Source organism: Protomyctophum parallelum (genome assembly GCF_964188405.1).
Source record: "Protomyctophum parallelum genome assembly, chromosome: 8".
NCBI lineage: Eukaryota > Metazoa > Chordata > Actinopteri > Myctophiformes > Myctophidae > Protomyctophum > Protomyctophum parallelum.
In genome coordinates this window covers 47,345,910-47,363,559 of record NC_139703.1, presented here as the reverse complement: position 1 = coordinate 47,363,559, position 17,650 = coordinate 47,345,910, and the positions used below count along the sequence as shown (strand labels likewise).

Here is a 17,650-nt window from a genome sequence, read left to right as displayed (position 1 = left end):
GTTCACGCCTCGCCTGACGCTCCGATATTTTCCTGTGCCGCGTCGCTGCGCACCTGGTGTGTGCTGGGCGTCACTGGTAGTGTAGGAAAAGAAATCTTCCTGAGCAGGATAGAAGGCTGCACAAGGTTGCAAAGAGTCCAGTAAAATCCACCACAGATCAACCTGCATGTATAGAGCAGACTGGGGAGCAGACATAGCTGCGGGTTTACACCATACTAGCCTAAACTGGCGGATGGAAGGACTAGGCTCTGTGGGTTGACTCCTGTCCGGGCCCCTGCTAATTGGTATACTTCTCACCAGGTCCACTCCTGCTTCACAGGACCTGTGCGTTGCACCAGACACCGCAGTCTGTGATGTCATGGAGACTGGTCTCATTGCTGGGTTACTACAATGACCATGCTGCTTTGCTGCACTCACCCCACCTTGTGGAGAGGGGCTGTCTTACTGAAACCATAGATATTAAAATATATATATTAGCAGTTCGTTGGATCGATGTCTCCCAACGGGAGGAAGTCAAGCGGAATCTTGAAGGTACGTGCCTCTGGCCTACCGAACGTTCTTCCGTTCTGCTTCCGCTATGCGTCGCAAGGAATCTTGGGAAAGCTTGCCAATGCAATCACGCATCGCCATCGCATCCCGTTGAGATACAGACGCTCTTGAGGCGTCTACCTTTATATGTACATGACTGGGACATGTAGCCCAGGAAGGGAGACCAGTGTCCATGACATCACTGGCACTTTGTGTAATACACGTTGATATTTTAGCATTTCACATAAAAACCCCAGGAAAGTGTTTGTCTCCCAAACAGAATTACATTTGAATTAGATCTGGTTGCAGAAGGGGTGAAGTGGCCCTTTAAGCTAAGACGCAGGATGCTGAAAAGTAAGGTCATGGGTCTATACTGTTGACTAAATACTCTTTAGGTTAATCCAATTGGAAATCTAACATTTGAGAACGTCAGACTATAAAATAAATACCCATAGTCAAACTTCAGCAGATCTCTTCTGACTACTAATCCAAAACCAACAACCAGCTGGGCGTCTTGGGGCCTGCTCTGAGGAGACTGGTTTTGAACTCTATTCCAGAACACACTACCCTCTAGTTCATTTTTCCAAATATGCAAGTTTACCAATTAAGGAAAACGCAAAGATCCAGTAATAGCAAAAGGACATCACACAGACAGTCAGCTTTTTGAGTTGTAGGATTTAATTAATTCTCTTTACAACCTACAATGAGCTTGAAACTAAAAACTTGAGGGGAAAAATAAAACCATGATTGAAGGCTATGACAAAAGGTTTGTAAAACAGTAAATGGACATGATTTGACTACCTACATCAACTTTGTCATACATGAGTGGAATAGACTGGAATCAGACTAATAGATATTCACATTAAAGTGTTTGTTTTTGTCCTCAATCTCTACAATTGTAAAAACTGCTAAAATTGTAACAGGTTTTTCTCTTTTTTGGCAAAGTCAATATCCCTCTAATACCATTCCGAAAACACATTTACTGATTTGAAATACATTTAAATATTATCTTCAAGTAACAGATAAGGGAGTTTCTTTCCTCTTGACATGTGAAAATAATTAAGTTAAAATCAGATGTAGACAGGGCGATGGAGAAGGATTAAGAGGATGCTGGCAACCAAAAGGGGTGAAAAGAAAATTGGTTCACATTTACACTGAACAAAAAAGTCCCTGATAGAGGCTGTAAAACAAAATATTCACATTCTGTTTGCAATATTGACATGGTTGCAGTATTCTCCCCCACCCCCTTGCCCATCCAGACATGCCCTTTCATGTTATATTATTCGACACTCTAGTTTAAAATATCATTCATCCAAACACACAGCGTTCATGGTCTCCCCCCACACTCATCACAAAACTAAAGCTCACATTGCATTCCCGCAAAAGGCGTGTGGGTGTATTTAAGGAATTCATTTGATTTAACTTTCTCTTCTATCAAAATATAGAATTCATTAATAATACATGGGAGGGCTAAAAATACAGAGTGAACAAAGATATTAAAATGATACACAAAGCTTCTTTTTTTATGAATACAGTAGCTATAGGACCACAGAGTTCGAAGTACAGGCATTGCCAGGTGTTGTCCCCAATGAGGGAGAAAAAGGTCAAAGGTTCTTCCAATTACTGGGACTACGCCTTGACGCCCAGTTGTGGGCATAGTTCAGCCTTGGAGCCCGACCTTGGATCAGACCAACCACAACCCTCGTCAGCTCGAAATGCAATCAAAATGAAGTAGTTTGCTTGCCTGCCGTTGCCATTCTTGTCAGCTCACTTTATCCACAATTAATTGTCAGGTCTGGCCATCAGGTGAAATTCAGTTATGCTAAAAACAAGTATCCAATAAAACGGGAGTATCATAGTTAAAACCACAAACTTGGATTTAGAATTCATAGTCATCTTCTGCCATGTCAATAGCCCAGGCAAACTTTTCACGCTGGGTTTTGTTGTAGATCTTCTCAATGGGTATGTCCCACTTCTTACACCTTAAGAAACAAGACGAGAAATTACAATGGGTACTCACTCTTCATTCAAATCACAATGCTCTCCTGTGCGATTATGTTAATCAATTATGTCTCATTGGCCAAAGGCATAAGGAGATTGCTGCAGAAATGGAGAGCTGTAACATAAGTCAAGCTCAGCCCTTAACCCATTTTGACCTGAGATCAGATTCTAAAAATCTCTTCTACATCCTGACAGTTTTCTGAAAAAGCTATGTTCCCATGTCAGTCGTTCTTCGATTTTTCAAAAATAGCAGACCTACAAGCTCGTAGCGCGCCAGCGCTATGAGCTTGTAGATCTGCTATTTTTCAATAGCTAAAGCATAACATAATGCTAACACCAAATGGGGTTCCCACCCAAAATGGGTTTTAAGGTCTTGCTGATATCAAGTCTTACCAGGCCACAGAGATACGTGGGTCCAGATAGTTGAGTTTTGAAGTGCCGAGGGCAATCTGCTTGTTCTCCTCACGGTCGGTGGCCTGCACCTCCAGCTTCATTAGCTGCTCTTCTATCCTCTCGACTGCCTTTTTCTTGGTCTCCACAGTCCTACAGGATATGGAAGAATGGTGGAACAATCAGAGAGTCATCAAAACCACAAAAACGTAAGATGCCTCATTCGCCGCTGCAGTTCATTGGAGCGGCATCCATCTTATGGAAGACGCCATATTTGCCATTCAATATGGCAGAGGCACAGCACGATGCCACTCAAGACGACTGGTCAATCACAGCACGTCTTTTCGGGAACTTGTCCTCAGAGACTAGTCCCAGAAAAGACGTGCTGTGATCACTTCAAGTGGCATCGCGTTGCGCCTCTGGCATATTTCATAACCAATATGGCAGCTGCCATATGATACATATGTCCCAGAACCAGAGGAGGAGTCTACCTTTCTTTGTCTATGATCTAAACTACAAAAAAAAAATCACGAATTCAGTGAAGTATTTCATGGAATTAGCTAGTCTTTAGCGTTACTCACTTTTTGGACTTTTCATCTCTCCGTACTTTGGCATCTGCCTTGGAACTCTTCAGCTCCCTCTTGGAATCAATGAGCTGGTCCTTCTTTGCATCAATCTGAGAATGGTGAAGATGGTTGAGTTCACTCAGTGGAGACAATAGTGTTTAATATGTGGGCTTTTGAGGAATCTCATAGCAATACCAAGCATATTCATAAATGCTTGATGTGGGTTGCTAAATTCTATCATTGCTCATCCATCTTTCAAATATAAACCACTGGTGAAAACATCTAGTATACCAACCTTGACCTCATTGTACCATTGACCTAAGTTAACCTACATAAGACTAATTCAATTGAAATTCAACTAAAGCAGAGTCTCTAGAGCTACAACTTCATGGATAGCCATTTTAGACAGTCAGTCAAATTGAAATTCATTTATTTGAACCACAGGAGCCAAATAAACCATTTCAAATGTAATTAACCAAAACAGAAATTAATCTCACTTTAGTCTGCAGGTTTTGCATAGACTTCTCAAAGGTCTTGGGTGGCGCCCTCTGATGGTTACAGAGGATGGCTACAGCTCTGTTGGCCCTGTTGTAAGACAGGATCTTGGCTGGAACGTTCTCGTCCGCTAGAGAGGCAGAGAGAGAACACACAAGTTGGTATGCTTAATTACATGGCTTGGTTCCGATTGCTTGATTCCAATGGGTCAATCGCAGAATTCAGCGGTGTGTTATTTCTTGACCTGGCTGCAGCCGCTTGATTTACTGCCGTTTCCAACATGTAAACAGTAATTTATAGCTAAACATTGCTCTTAAAATGTTTTTGAAAACATTAGAGCGAGAAATAGACAAAGCAGTACCCGAAAATGGATTACATTTGATCAACTTCCTTGTTTTTCGACAGTGCTGCAGCTGGGCAGACGCCGGCCAGCACGACACTTGTGGAGTACTTTCGGTACTCTATAATGAAAGCAAGGAAATCTCGTTTTGTTGCATTTTGGGTCAATTTATTAATTTAAATATTAAGTAGCCATGTAATAAGTGGGATAATGTATGGCTGAGTGGTCATTGTTTATAGATAAATCACCAGCAGGTTGATTAACCACTGACTCAACTGAGGTGTTAATCAGCCTGAAGGTAGCATGGGTGCTTCCTCTAGCTTAAATCAAAACCATGAGTTGAACTTTTTCAAGTACGGTAGGCTACATATATGACTAGTCGACATTTATAAGAAGGTAGGTTGGTATCCCTGGTAGGTTATTAGAGAAGAACTTACGACTGGTCAACTCCTTCAGCTGCTGCTGGAGGGTGATTGAGGCGTTGTAAGTACGGAACACTTTGGCCGTCAGACCTTCCATCAACTCCTGGAGGTGCTTGTTCAGAATGGAGGTCTGGAGGGATGACAGGGAAGTATTCATTAGTTCTATAACAAACACCGACTATGGAAGGCAGGAGGCTCAATGCTATTAAGAAGAGTCTACCATTAAACTCAAACTACTTTAATATCTTGCATAACCATTTTGCCAATGCACTGAAGACAGACTATATTTTTGGTTCATGTCAAGTTAGGCTTGAGTCTTTAGGAATATAGTCATTAGTCATACAAGTATATAAATGTTATGATGTATGCATAATTAATTATGTCTCAGTCCTCACATTAAGCCCAGCAATACATATACAATGAATCAACATGACCAGGTGGGGTCCTTCTACAATTCCTTGGATCAGCTAGCCAATATCAAGCTTACATTGAGACGGTCAAACAGGTCATCTTCCGGCTGCTTATTCTCCATGAACAACTGGAGATTTTTAAATACCTGGAAGAGATTTGGGACATTAATACCAAGAATACCACAATGGCTCACAAACACCGTTAAAGCAAGATGGTCATCTTTACCCTCTTTTCCACAGGAACTTTGTTGTAGTAGCGGATGGAGTCTTTACCCAGGAAGTCAAACTCCACCACAAACTCCTGTCCATCTTTTTCTGCGTACAAGTTGATGTGTTCCACTCGGAGGGAGCAGCAGCCCACAGTGTCTGCAGTTTCCCCTTCTTCCTTCTCGTTACCGGCTCTCAGAGCAAGCTAGAGCACATCAGAAAAGGAACACTGGTTTAAACTACTGCCCTCACTTTCAACATGAGGATAATGCCATCACACAGAATTTAATAAAAATCCCCCACACCTGTAAGTCACTACATAAAGTTACCTCTAAGCATGGGGTAGTGTATAGGGATATCTCAAACCAGACAACCATTTTACATGCTCATATTTTAATATCTATAAAATAAATTATTTTGCTATGCAGCAAGCTATGCTTCATCTAATTTGCAATTTACTATGACACATTTACACAACTGCAAAGCCCAGACTGTACTGTCATTTTCCCCACATGTTCAGCACTTACCCTAGTGAAAGCATTTGAAAATGTTGCCGAGAGACTAATGGGATGGGTTACTAAGGGATGTAACAATTATAATTGCATCCCTCGTAACATTATGGTTAAAAAAAAGTTTGTAAATCCAATACATACTTACTTGCTGTAATGACTAACTACTTAAAATATGATTGTTTACAAAACCATGATCGTTTACAACACATTCCTGAAAAGGACAACTTTGGTTTTTTTTTTTACAACCAAGGTTCTGTTTTAGGTTGATTTTAGAAAAAGTAAAAGGTGAGTGTTCCATGTTTAAGCAGCAAATGAAAGCCATTTTGATAGGGGCATTCAAACAAGTAGCTAAATATATCAGTTTACAAAATGTTACGGCGATTTCTTTATTATCATTTACTATGGTCCTACTAGACCCCAGGAAATTACATCTGGCCACAAAAGATCACAGGGTCTATTGAATGTGGAGGAGGTGACAAATTGATGATTGATCCTACGACAGTGTATGGTGGCCACCCAGTAGTCAGTTGTTCGTTCAGACACACTGAAAACTACTGGGCCAGATGTAATTTACTGGGGTCTAGTAGGAGTATAGTAAATAAAGAAATGTCCCTAAATATTTGCAGGGGGAAAAAAAACACTAACATTTTACTTTCTCCAATAACCTAAAACATGAACCTTGGTTGATAAAACCCAAACTTCTTATTGGCAAGTCTAATGCACTTCCCATCACAGTCAGAACTGCAGCCTCACTCCCAATCTTCCACCGTAGTCTGAAAACCCACCTCTTCAGACTCCACCATGGCCCTTGCCCTAGCCTAACCCCTTTGATAGCACTTCATGTAGACTTAGATAGTATTTTAGACAGACTTATAGCTTGTTACGTAGACAGCACTAGAATTGCATTTTATGTAATCATAGCACTTTATAGTACACATGTATAATATAGTTGACATATACTCCACGGTTACGTTCTTAGTTGATACATGATAACTACTATGTGATCTATGCCATGCTTTTTGTTTATTGTAAGTCGCTCTGGATCAAGTGTCTGCTAAATGCCTAAATAGTGTGTGTGTGTGTGTGTGTGTGTGTGTGTGTGCGCATATATATATATATATATATACACACACACACACACACAAATTGTGATCATTGTATTCAAACGAAAGTCTGCTTTTTCAATCAATCTTGTCTTATTCAAGCAACACCGTGATGTGCAAACCAATTTCAAGCCAAGTTGAGAGAAGACAGCAGTGGATTACTTTGAGAAAACTCATGCACAGAGCCCACCATCTCCCGCTTACTCAATTTGGATAATGAATGTTAGTTGTAAATTGTGGCTTCCCGGTGGCATTTTAAGACCGTTTGACCCTTTTTATATATATTATTTTTTATCCCACGATTTTGTAACCCATTTTTCACCCCTGTGTCAATCATCTAATGTGATCCTGGGCTCTACACACCCTCCACCAACCTAGTCCCCATATATGGGGGGCAAGGGGAGAGCAACGGACTTGAACTCATGCTTCCTTCATGCCCGAGTGTCCAAGTTGCTCCTTTACACCTGACAGGGTGGAGTTTCCCTGGTTGGACGTAGCGCGTGGAAGGAACACGTTATTCCAACCAGTTCCTTTCCCCTCCATCAGGCGGAGGCAGTTTTAGTGACCAGGATTACTGCATGTTTTTTGTGAGGGTACCTACCCTAGGGGAGAACATGCAAACTCCACACAGAAAGTCCCTTTCGCCAACACCGCCTTCGGGTATGGGCACTGATGACGTGGAGGAGGAAACACCGCCAGCACCCACAGCGTCCCGAGCAGGAATCGAACCCAGGACCTTCTAGCTGTGAGGCGACAGCACTACCAACTGTGCCACCGTTTGACCCATTTTTGATAGTCTATGGCAGTGTGTGCACTCATTACCTAATACATTACAAAGGCCAAGTCTATACTCACCTGGCATCCCCATTTTGGGCACGTCATTACCAGTGAATGCTTCAACTATGTTGACAAATGTTCAAATATAGCCAATCTACTACATGCTCAAAATGTGATGCGACAGGGTGGTCACATGGGCTATTTTGCACTGAGACTTTTACTTGTGGTTGGTGTGACTTCAGTTGAGTAAAACCGGTTAATAGTTGCATCCCTAGTTGGTAAGTCATACGGCCTCTACTCTCACCTTGTCAATGAAGTAGAGTGCCACAGCCCTCTGTCGGATTCGCATCTCCTTGGACTTCCAGTCATCGCGGTACTGGGCCCTCAGGCGGTCCACACACTTCTTCAGTCGACGAGCAATCTCGTATTTCTGCCAGTCTTTCTCTCCCTGCGGGCACAAACGTCACAGAAAATGGAGATGACTAAGCACTCAAAGAAAGACTGAAATTACAAGACTGTAGCGATGCAACCTACAATTACTCGTCACAGGCCATACATTTTAAGGTAATTATGTACAAAAGGTAAATGCTCATTATACATTTTCTTAAGTATATCCAGGTGTCAAACTTCCATATAATGATGGAACAAAGACAATTTGTTTAGAATGTGCATATTGAAGTGCATCATCAAGATCATGGGCCTACCTTGATCCTTGAACTGGGGTTCAACATGATGTACTTGATGGAACCTTGGATATTTTCTGTCCAGGATACAAGCCAGGTTACTTTGTTGTCATGACGAACCTCCTTCCACCTTGTGCCAGGGGGAGCCTTGGGGTGCTTGGAGTCTCTGTGAGGCAAGGATTATAACATTGTTAAACAATGTTAGGTAAGAAGGGGTCCGGACAATAAGCATTTGCTGCCCAGGCCGTAGCGTAACGGTCTGGGCACCAGACTGGTAATCCAGTCGCAGTGTGCCGCGGGTTCGACTCCCGGACCCGACACGGCCCTTACTGCATGTCATCCCCCCATCTCTCTCCCGTTTCCTGTCAGCCTACTGTCTGTCCCTTCAAAAATCAATAAAAGGCGTAAGCCGCAAAAAAATATCTTAAAAAAAATAAAATAAGCATTTGCTTCTCTGCATCCCTTGAACAAACACATTTTTTTTTACTGAAGCTGAAAACTTCACTCACTTGCTGCAGTTGATGATTACGTCCTCGGGTCTGATCCGACGCTTCAGCATGCCCATCTTGGGGTGGTCTCCTCTGCCCCGGAAAAGTCCAGGCGGCTCAATGCGGAAATTAGCGATGCGCTCCTTGTGGTTGTCCATGAGACAGAAGCCATACTCCTGCAGGAGGCGCTCATTCTCCAATTTGATTTTCTATAAAATTGAGAGATGTCAACCAACATTAGAGCTACATGCCACTTGAAGCAGGGGAGGAGGGGGTACATGGTCGAAAATGGACCCAATTCGGTCTTATGTCCATGTCTCACCAGTTTCTCATCCTTTGACATTGCTTTCCTGGCCTCTGATACAGCCTTGAAGTGCTCATTCATCTGGTTGAAGTCACACTTTTTAAGATCTGTGATTGTAGCCTTTTCCTCTGCAGACATTTCCTGTTGGTTGGGTGGGAAAGAAACATTTGCATGATCAAAATGAACCAATTATGTTTTGCACCCCAAAAAAAAAAAAGTACAGACCATGCCCGTTTCCTACCTTTCGCCAGTCTTTAAAAAAGTTCTTTCGGAAGATATCTTTTGTGGTGTAATCATGGTCCAGCATTTTTCCAAAGAAGGTGGCCACTTCTTCAGCTCCCGGGCTGAGCTTCATGTGCTTTCCTAAAACAGATGCATAAACACTGGTTGATCAGTCATTAACGCCTATGAATGAAACTACTGCATACCTGACAATTAGTGAAAAATAAAGTATAATGTCATGTAGGAAATTGTTTTACCATCGTAGTAAAATTTTACACGGCTGGGAATAGGTTCATATGGTGGTGCCAACACTGGTCCTTTGTGTTCCAGAAATCTCCACCTGGAGCCATCTGTGGACCTCTCCTCCTCCCACCTAGAATCGACCACAGAATGAGAAGTTAGGATAAGACATAAGTTATGTCATGCAATAGAACCAAACGACTCGTCGCCATACTGATGAACAGACAAGGAAATGCTTAGCAGGTGGCAGGCAAAAACTAAGCTCACCATTTCCACTTCTCCTCCACCTCCTTTTTAGCCTTTCCTTTCTTTCCGTCAGCGACTTGACCTTTTTTGTTTTTTGTCTTCTTGGGCTTGACATCCTAAAAAGGGAAGACTGAATATGTGAGCCGTGTTTCACTCCCAGAACAAACAAAAAAAAGGTTCAGCATCACACAGGCTTGAAGTTGAAATGAAGTATTTCCAATTCCTCAGGTGTGCCCCAAACGCAGCCCCCATCCAAACATGTTGGAAAAGATCAGACAACCCCTCCACATTCATGGTCATGAAAACCCAAGAACAATTCAGCACAATACCTCACCTCATCATAGCCTTCTTGTTTCCTTTTTTTGGCCTTCTTTTCATTTTCGATCTTTATTTTCTTAGGCTTGAAATCAGAGCTGAAAGAAAACACCAAGTGTTATCCAAGGTAACAGTCTTCTCCAATCTGCATTTGGCAACAACTCTGTGGGAAACGGGGAGTTCTTGCACCGTCAACCGTTCAAATCCGGTGCCGTTTAAAAGCCAAACTGTAATGTGCATGCCACATAAGGTGATGCCCTTATCCAAAGGAATTAGAGTTCCAATTTCTTTGTTTTGCGTCTCTACACCTAGCGCTAAAAAATTGTATAAATACAGACAAATACACAAATACTGTGTGTGGATAATATACAGACTATATACTGTGTGGAAAATATTTGTAATAGTTTTTCGCTCTAAAAGATCCTATGAATAGCAGTGTTTGTAGTTCTTTCCAATGGCTGAGCAAGCCCGCTCTCCCTGAAAAACGACCATATGCACAATGGAGTACTATCGAAGCATCATCTTGGCTGCACACATTTAAGTTCAAGTGAAACTCTATCCTGGTTGAAGACAACTTGGGCACTTACTCATTGTCATCCCGTTCTCTTTTCAAAGTCTTCTCAAATTTAGGCGAGTGGTAAGAGTCATCGTTGGGCTCTGACTTCACACGTGGCGGACTAGAAACGAAAACAGCCACAAATTAGGGATAGTTCACCTCAAATCAACATTATACATTTTAGCAGACATGTAAAATGTTCTACCTGGCAAAGCCATTCTCCTTTTCCTTCTTGACATCAACAGATTTAACCTGAAAGGAACAAGTATTCGTTATGTGAGGAACAGCAGAAGTCATGAAGAAGCAAAATGTATGATTGCACAAACACCATAAAGTTAGTTTTAAGGTGACAAGATGATATTTGTTGCAGCATATTTTTCAGAATAAGGCGCTAGACTCTAGCGCCTTATTCTGAAAAATCTTGGCACTCTAGCAGCTACAGTGCCAAGCAGATGAGGCAGATTTCACTCTGAAAAGGCCCGCAATCCATTTACACCCAAAACCGGGAGGTGAAAAGCTCTAGTACTATCTCGCACTAATAAGTATGATCTCTCTTTAGAAGCGTTAATATTTCAAACAAGATGCTTGGTTAAGTCATAAATTAGGACTGAACATTCTGATCAAAACCATGGACAGCAACATAGATTCAGAGAGAATAAGGAAGATTGTTGGCCTGTGAACCAAGGACTGTCTAAAGAGGACAAGAAGCGAAGACCGTACGGTCGACGCCATGTTGCTCACATGGTGCTCCATGGAAGGAAAGAAACATGCGCAGTTGCAGACCAAGGAAGCTGAACGCGGAAGTGTTGGCTGCATAAAGCCCATTGCGCATGTTTCTTTCCTTCCATGGAGCACCATGTGAGCAACATGGCGGCACCCTTACGGTCTTCGCTTCCCGTCCTCTTTATACAGTCCTTGCCGTGAACAAGGAAGTGAATGGCTGCACGCACACACGCCAAACATGTCCAGGAGGCGTCATACCAAAGCCTACATGGGTTGTGCAAGGACACGCTGTGATTGGCAGCCTTAACCTCAGTAAAACTATACCTAACTCTAACCTCAGTAAAACTATACCTAAACCTTAGCTGAAACTCAGTGAACTTAAATTGTCTAGGGGCGTGGTTATAAGCACAACCCGTGTAGGAATTAGTATGTCGCATCCAGGAACGGTGACCATGGAGATGCCTAGCAACGGCTTCAATAAAAAAAATAGATTCCAGTGATCCAGTTTTATATCATTAACTGGCTTATGGCCAGCCTAATTAACAGTGGATTGTGCCTTCTGCCTGCACTATTCATGTTTAATTCGTCATTTTAATGCCAATAGAAAAATGAGATATACACACAATCTCATTCTGAAACGGCAATCCTAATCATAGTATTATACCCAGTCCTGATGGTGGCGGCAACATCACCATTATGCCGATTTTGACCAAATAGAGAATCTGGCGATGTCACTTCCGGTTTAACGAACAATAACATCGGGTAATAGTTTTGGACTGTGCTGCACTGTCAGATGTCCGGGATGCCAAGCGATCATCATCGATTTTAATAACTACCGGTAAGTCAAATTAAGCTCTAATCAAGCCCAAAATATCGCATTTTACGCAGCGATGCACATCAAGACCACGCACGTGCGGATTTCGGCCAGTTTTAGGTGGATTACATCGGCCGTTAGCCAAACAAGCTAAAAGTTGCTACATTAAGCCCCCGATTACAGAGGATTAAACGATTACGTCAGTGGCCATAAGGGATTTATTGATTAATTACGTCAATAGCCATAAGGGGGTTAAGGCGTATACATGTCTGAGGCACCCACGGTTCAATTTGAGAGGACGTGTATACACATCCTTAGCATCCTAAGTGTTAATTTCCCGTTCATTTAATAGACCTGACCTTGAGACCACTACTGACATGTAATTTTGCCTATGGGAGCCTGATGGATGGAGAGATACTGTGTAGAATGTCCCGACATTAAGACGTTAGTTAATTAGTAAAAAAATATATATGTTTTTCCATAGTAGCAGATCTACAAGTTCAAAACTTGTAGATGCTCCATTTTTTTAATATCTGTGGCTAACTCTTCACCTTGTCTTCCCTCTTCTTCTCCTTGTCCTTGTCCTTGTGCTTATCCTTGTGTTTGTCCGTGCTGCCATCTTTGTGCTTTAACTTCTCCTTTTCCCTATGCTTTTTGTCAGACGAGGAGTCCTTGTGGTCACTGGCATTTGAAGAGCAAAAAAGGAAAAGAGAAAGGCATTTTACCACCTCAATCTGGACAAAACACTTGGCTGTGGTGAGCAGACACCACACCACTTATCAGACAAGCACATAACCTTCCAGTGAAACCCATCTCCAACTTATGGGCGGGATATTAAAAAGGTTCACAAAAAGTCTCAACATGTAATACAATGCAAATCATTAAGGAGACATACCCGCTGCCATACTTTGACTTCTCCCGCTCCTTGTCTTTCTTGTGGTCCTTGTGTTTGTGTTCCTTGTACTTTTCTTTATGTTTGTACGAATCTAAAGAAAGTGAAGAGTCAAATACATTAAAGATACATTTTCGGGTGACAATTCTACGCTGGGAGATTTTAATAGTCTTTGTCAGATGTCAACGACCAACCAATATCACTCACAAGAAATTGGGCAGATAACATTACCCTCTTTGAACAGCCAAACAATAGCCACCTAAGCAAGTCCAATCTAACTGAAGAGGGCCATTTGCAGCTCAATAAGTCAACTTTTGAAGATATGCATTTGGTTCATAGTTATGAACATGCTTTACCATCAACAAGCAGAGAGCATCTATGACAGTGAGACAGCACCCTCTAGTGTGCAGATGGGTCTACTGATCTTTGTCAGTGAGACATTATGAAATGGAAGACACTAGACAGGCTTCAACATGCTCAGAAAATACAAACAGGCAATTATTCTTTGCTTAAAAGTCACAGCCATGAGGAAATCCCTGTAAATCTCACAAAAAAAGGGGGGGGGGAAGAGGCTGGTATTGTAAACAAAGAAACTGACCAATATCAATGACGACCACCTCATGCCAAACTTCCACGTTTCAAGAACTTCAGCCAATTGTCTGACACAAAGACAACGCTTTAAAGTGAGCCATTTACACACATGGCAAATACAAATGTCCTTAAATATCAAGTCATGCCACTTCCATGAGGCCACGTTGTGGAGGAAACCAAAACCTGACTTTTAACAGAAAGTGGCAGTGCCATTTCAAACTTACTGACCGACAGCTGTTCCTCGGTTACAACATTTTCACTGGAAGCATTGTAAGAAGTTCATCATTTAGGACAGGGGGGGAAATGGGTCACAGACAGACAACAGCTTACTGCAGGGGCATGCAATGTCCAACCGTGCCGTTGTTCAAACAGATTTGCACATGTGAAATAACTGTCTATATACCATAGATAGAAGGCTGTGTATTCTGCTCTCTTGCACCAGTAATGTGCATCATCTGTATATTCAATTGATATATTCTAACAATACTGCAATTTGTACTCTACTGAAGCCATTTCACAATATAGGCCTACTTCAAATAGTCACAATATTAGTTTCAATTACACTAAACCAAAGAGATTTCTGTCTAAATAGTATATCATTCGCATCATCCTGGACAGCTCATTCATTAACTAACAACTGTCTCAAGCACATGAAAATGACAACTGAGATGAGGCCCACGGTATATACACAGCATCATTAACCCATTCTGACCTGAGATCAGATTCATACGAGGTTTCCGCCGGACACACACTGGTCTGATGAACCCATTCTGACCTGAGATCAGATTCTAAAAAAATGTCAGTCGTTCTTTGATTTTTCAAAAATAGCAGACCTACAAGCTCGTATCGCGCCACGCGATATGAGCTTGTAGATCTGCTATTTTTAAATAGCTAAAACATAACATGATGCTGACACCAAAATGGGTGCCCGGTCAGAATGGGTTAAACAGCTATGTTGATATTTAAAGGAGAGAGAAACCCTTGTTATGAATTATTATCAGGGTGGCATTTTAATTTATTTAATTTGATTATCTATTAAGTTAATGTAAACCACTGTTTTATTATGTGCTCTATAAAGTTTTATTATTAGTGTGTAAGGAGTAACATGCATTATAATAATTTGTTAATGAATTGTTAGGAGTTAAGGTAGACAAATGAAAACGAAGTATTTCAATTAGTTTGCAATTTTAGACGGTAGACATTGCAGATATTAGTGAAAAACTACATGCAATAATTACATATAGAGGCAATCTATGTAATACATCCATACTGTTTGAAGCACAGTCTAAAATAAATATTGGTGTTGAACTTTTCCCCATTGTAAAAAGCTCTGTAAACTGTAGTGATGTTAAACATCCCAACATTTCATACTAAATCCATGATCATGAACTTATTGACTGACATTGTCTTTGCTACTGTTAATACACTGTAAAGTGCTTCCGTTAATGTATCCATTTTTAACAGTTACATTTGTACACAAACAGTCAAAAGAACAATGAGTGGTGTACTGTTCTGTGTGTAGTCACCCTAAGGGAACCTAGTCTCATCTGTACTTTACAACCTCAGATCATCTGCCTGCTATGGTACAGTCAGGCCGCTACTGAAAAAGAAAATGGCGCAGAGACTAAGTCCTCAGCCCCCAAACCCTCACTTTCAGTCTGGAAATAAGGCATTTAAAGCGCACAAATATGCGAGTCTAATCAGATAAACTAATAAAACACGCCCAAATGTATAGATATAGACGGTCCGCTAGAGATAACAAACGCCTAAAAAGCTTTTTCAAGGCCCCCCTTTTGAACAATAGGCGCTTGTGAGTGAAGCAGAGGACTTAGTCTCTGGACGCCATTTCTATCATTCTGCTAAGAACAACGTTCAATGTGTGAAGAGAAGACATGTCACCATTTCAAAACAGACAAACCGCTTTTATTATGTCATCCATATTATAACTGCAAGCTTACCATTGATCCGGGAGCCACAGTCAATCTGAAAATTAAAACAAAAGACATGGTTAAAATTCCATAGTTAGCCAACTAGCCCGGCTAACTAACTTTTAACTTCAACTGGACCGCAAAAGGCGACAGTCATTCAATTCCTGGATATATTACTTGGTCGGGCCACGGTGGTACGTGGCCTGGACAAAAATGAGAAATATTTGCGACGCGTGCCGCGGCGACACTTTTCTCGGTTAAAAAAGTCATTTTTGTCGATCGACAAAGTAGACCTAAATTAGCCTTTAGCTAGTGAGCTAGCCACACTAGCTTCACACACCGGCAGACAGTGTGAGCTGGCTGCTAACGGTAGTACCCATATCAAAAAGTACTAGCCATTAGCTAGCGTCAGTTTCAACCAACGTTACTATGGAATACAACACATGCTCGTTCGTCGCATGGAGGTCACACAAAAACGTAGACGCGGGTACATTTTGATGGATAAAAGGGTGTGATGATGTTTATCAAGTTCACGTTTAGCAGTCAAGCGTTATGTGCGCTTACAGACATGCCTAGCTAGAGCGCGCTAGCGAATGCTAGTTAAGTTAGCTGACCTGTAAACCCAGACAAATGATGAATAAACCGCAAGTAAAACAGCAGAACCTTTAAATGGCATAAAGATGACAAAAGACACGTGCCGTTACCTGGTTGTCGCTATGATCTCCGCTCATTTCCTATTAGTTGTGTGATAAAACAAAAAAACAAAAACAAAGTGTGAACGTGTGGTTAAAACACCGGCTGGGGAGATGCACGGCAGGCCAGGCAGAATGAAGAAAGAAATAGTTGTGTAATAGACCAAGTCCGAATTTTATACTAATGCGCACGCGCAAGACACTTTAAATGGGTGGAGGGACACGCCGTAGCCCCTCCCTCTCCCAAAACGTGTTCGCTTCTCCAGCCCACGTTGTTGCTCAGAGCAGAGGAGGAGCAGGAGACAGACTCCAGAGGTTTACAAACTCCTTTCCTTATGTTATGTGTCTATTCAGTTTATGAAGATGAATATGTTAATCTTGTGATGTTCTGTGACTTCTATCATAACCCAGATGTGATGTGATGTCTTATGTCTACATATACATACACATGAATACACATGACAACAATGGATGATTGATTGTTTGATTGATTGATTGATTGATTGAAAATTGTATTAACAGATTGCAGAATGGGTAGGCCTACAGTTCAAGGAAGGTACAGATCAATACAAAAACTGCAAAGAGGATAAAACCTGAAAAGGGTTAGCAATAAGACTTGTTTACATCAGGGTCCTCCATTTTCAATTGATTAAAACATTTAAATACATACAAATATACACATCTATGCAAAAAAATGAATAATCAAATGCACAGTTAGAAAAAGGGGAAGTGGGGGGACTTTTACCTTTTTACAGGGGCCAGATTCGAGAGAGGTTTTGAAGGAGGCTAGGGATTCACATTTCTTAACGGCTGGCTGTTGGTGTTCCACATTTTAGTGGCATAGGAGCAAAATTAATTTAACCACTTGTTTGAGCCGAATCTGGATTGAACGTGGTTTGTTGAACTCCCTCTGGTGTTGTGATCGTGGACTTTTGACAGGTACATGGGTATCTTAGTGGTGTAGCAAATCTTGTAGACCAGGCCTATTGCAAGTTGCTGTACTCTGGCATCAAACCTAAGTCATTCCAACCTATCAAAATGAACAGGGGTGAGGTGGGTTCTGGGAAGGTGAACCCACGCCCACACCCCTGCTCAAAGCGTAATGGTGCGTTTGCACACAGGCAGACACAAAGATGCGTTGTGAGTTTTTTTGGAGCAGCTACATGCATCATTGCGTCTTTGCAACGTCATGTCGGCGTGAGACA

At 41.7% G+C, this 17,650-nt stretch overlaps 1 protein-coding gene across 2 annotated transcripts; it reads right to left on the bottom strand.

Annotated features, from left to right (window-relative positions):
* Positions 1-1,174: 1,174 nt before the first annotated feature.
* Positions 1,175-16,577, bottom strand: top1a (DNA topoisomerase Ia). 2 transcript variants are annotated; one of them, XM_083770749.1, is made up of 21 exons: positions 16,458-16,577; positions 15,784-15,808; positions 13,234-13,328; positions 12,894-13,013; positions 11,011-11,057; positions 10,837-10,926; positions 10,269-10,347; positions 9,956-10,050; positions 9,706-9,821; positions 9,468-9,589; positions 9,245-9,367; positions 8,944-9,131; positions 8,456-8,600; positions 8,056-8,199; positions 5,379-5,564; positions 5,230-5,298; positions 4,758-4,872; positions 3,983-4,110; positions 3,501-3,595; positions 2,923-3,072; positions 1,175-2,510 (listed from the first exon to the last, which is right to left on the bottom strand). In XM_083770749.1, the coding sequence occupies exons 1-21, from the start codon at positions 16,482-16,484 to the stop codon at positions 2,408-2,410; spliced, it is 2,262 nt and encodes a 753-aa protein (XP_083626875.1). In that variant the 5' UTR covers positions 16,485-16,577; the 3' UTR covers positions 1,175-2,407. The 2 variants fall into 2 exon arrangements, with proteins under 2 accessions (XP_083626875.1, XP_083626874.1); XM_083770748.1 differs by having other exon boundaries at positions 12,894-13,023; positions 13,238-13,328.
* Between the last annotated feature and the right edge of the window lie 1,073 nt (positions 16,578-17,650).

What these genes read in the sequence shown, in the direction of transcription:
- top1a (XM_083770748.1), bottom strand. Translation starts at nt 16,484, where the DNA reads ATGAGCGGAGATCATAGCGACAACCAG. An exon ending in AGAGAACGGGATGACAATGA is followed by an intron (nt 10,348 to 10,836) that starts GTAAGTGCCCAA and finishes GTTTTCTTTCAG; the next exon opens with CTCTGATTTCAAGCCTAAGA. An exon ending in ACCCCAGTTCAAGGATCAAG is followed by an intron (nt 8,200 to 8,455) that starts GTAGGCCCATGA and finishes TTGTGCCCGCAG; the next exon opens with GGAGAGAAAGACTGGCAGAA.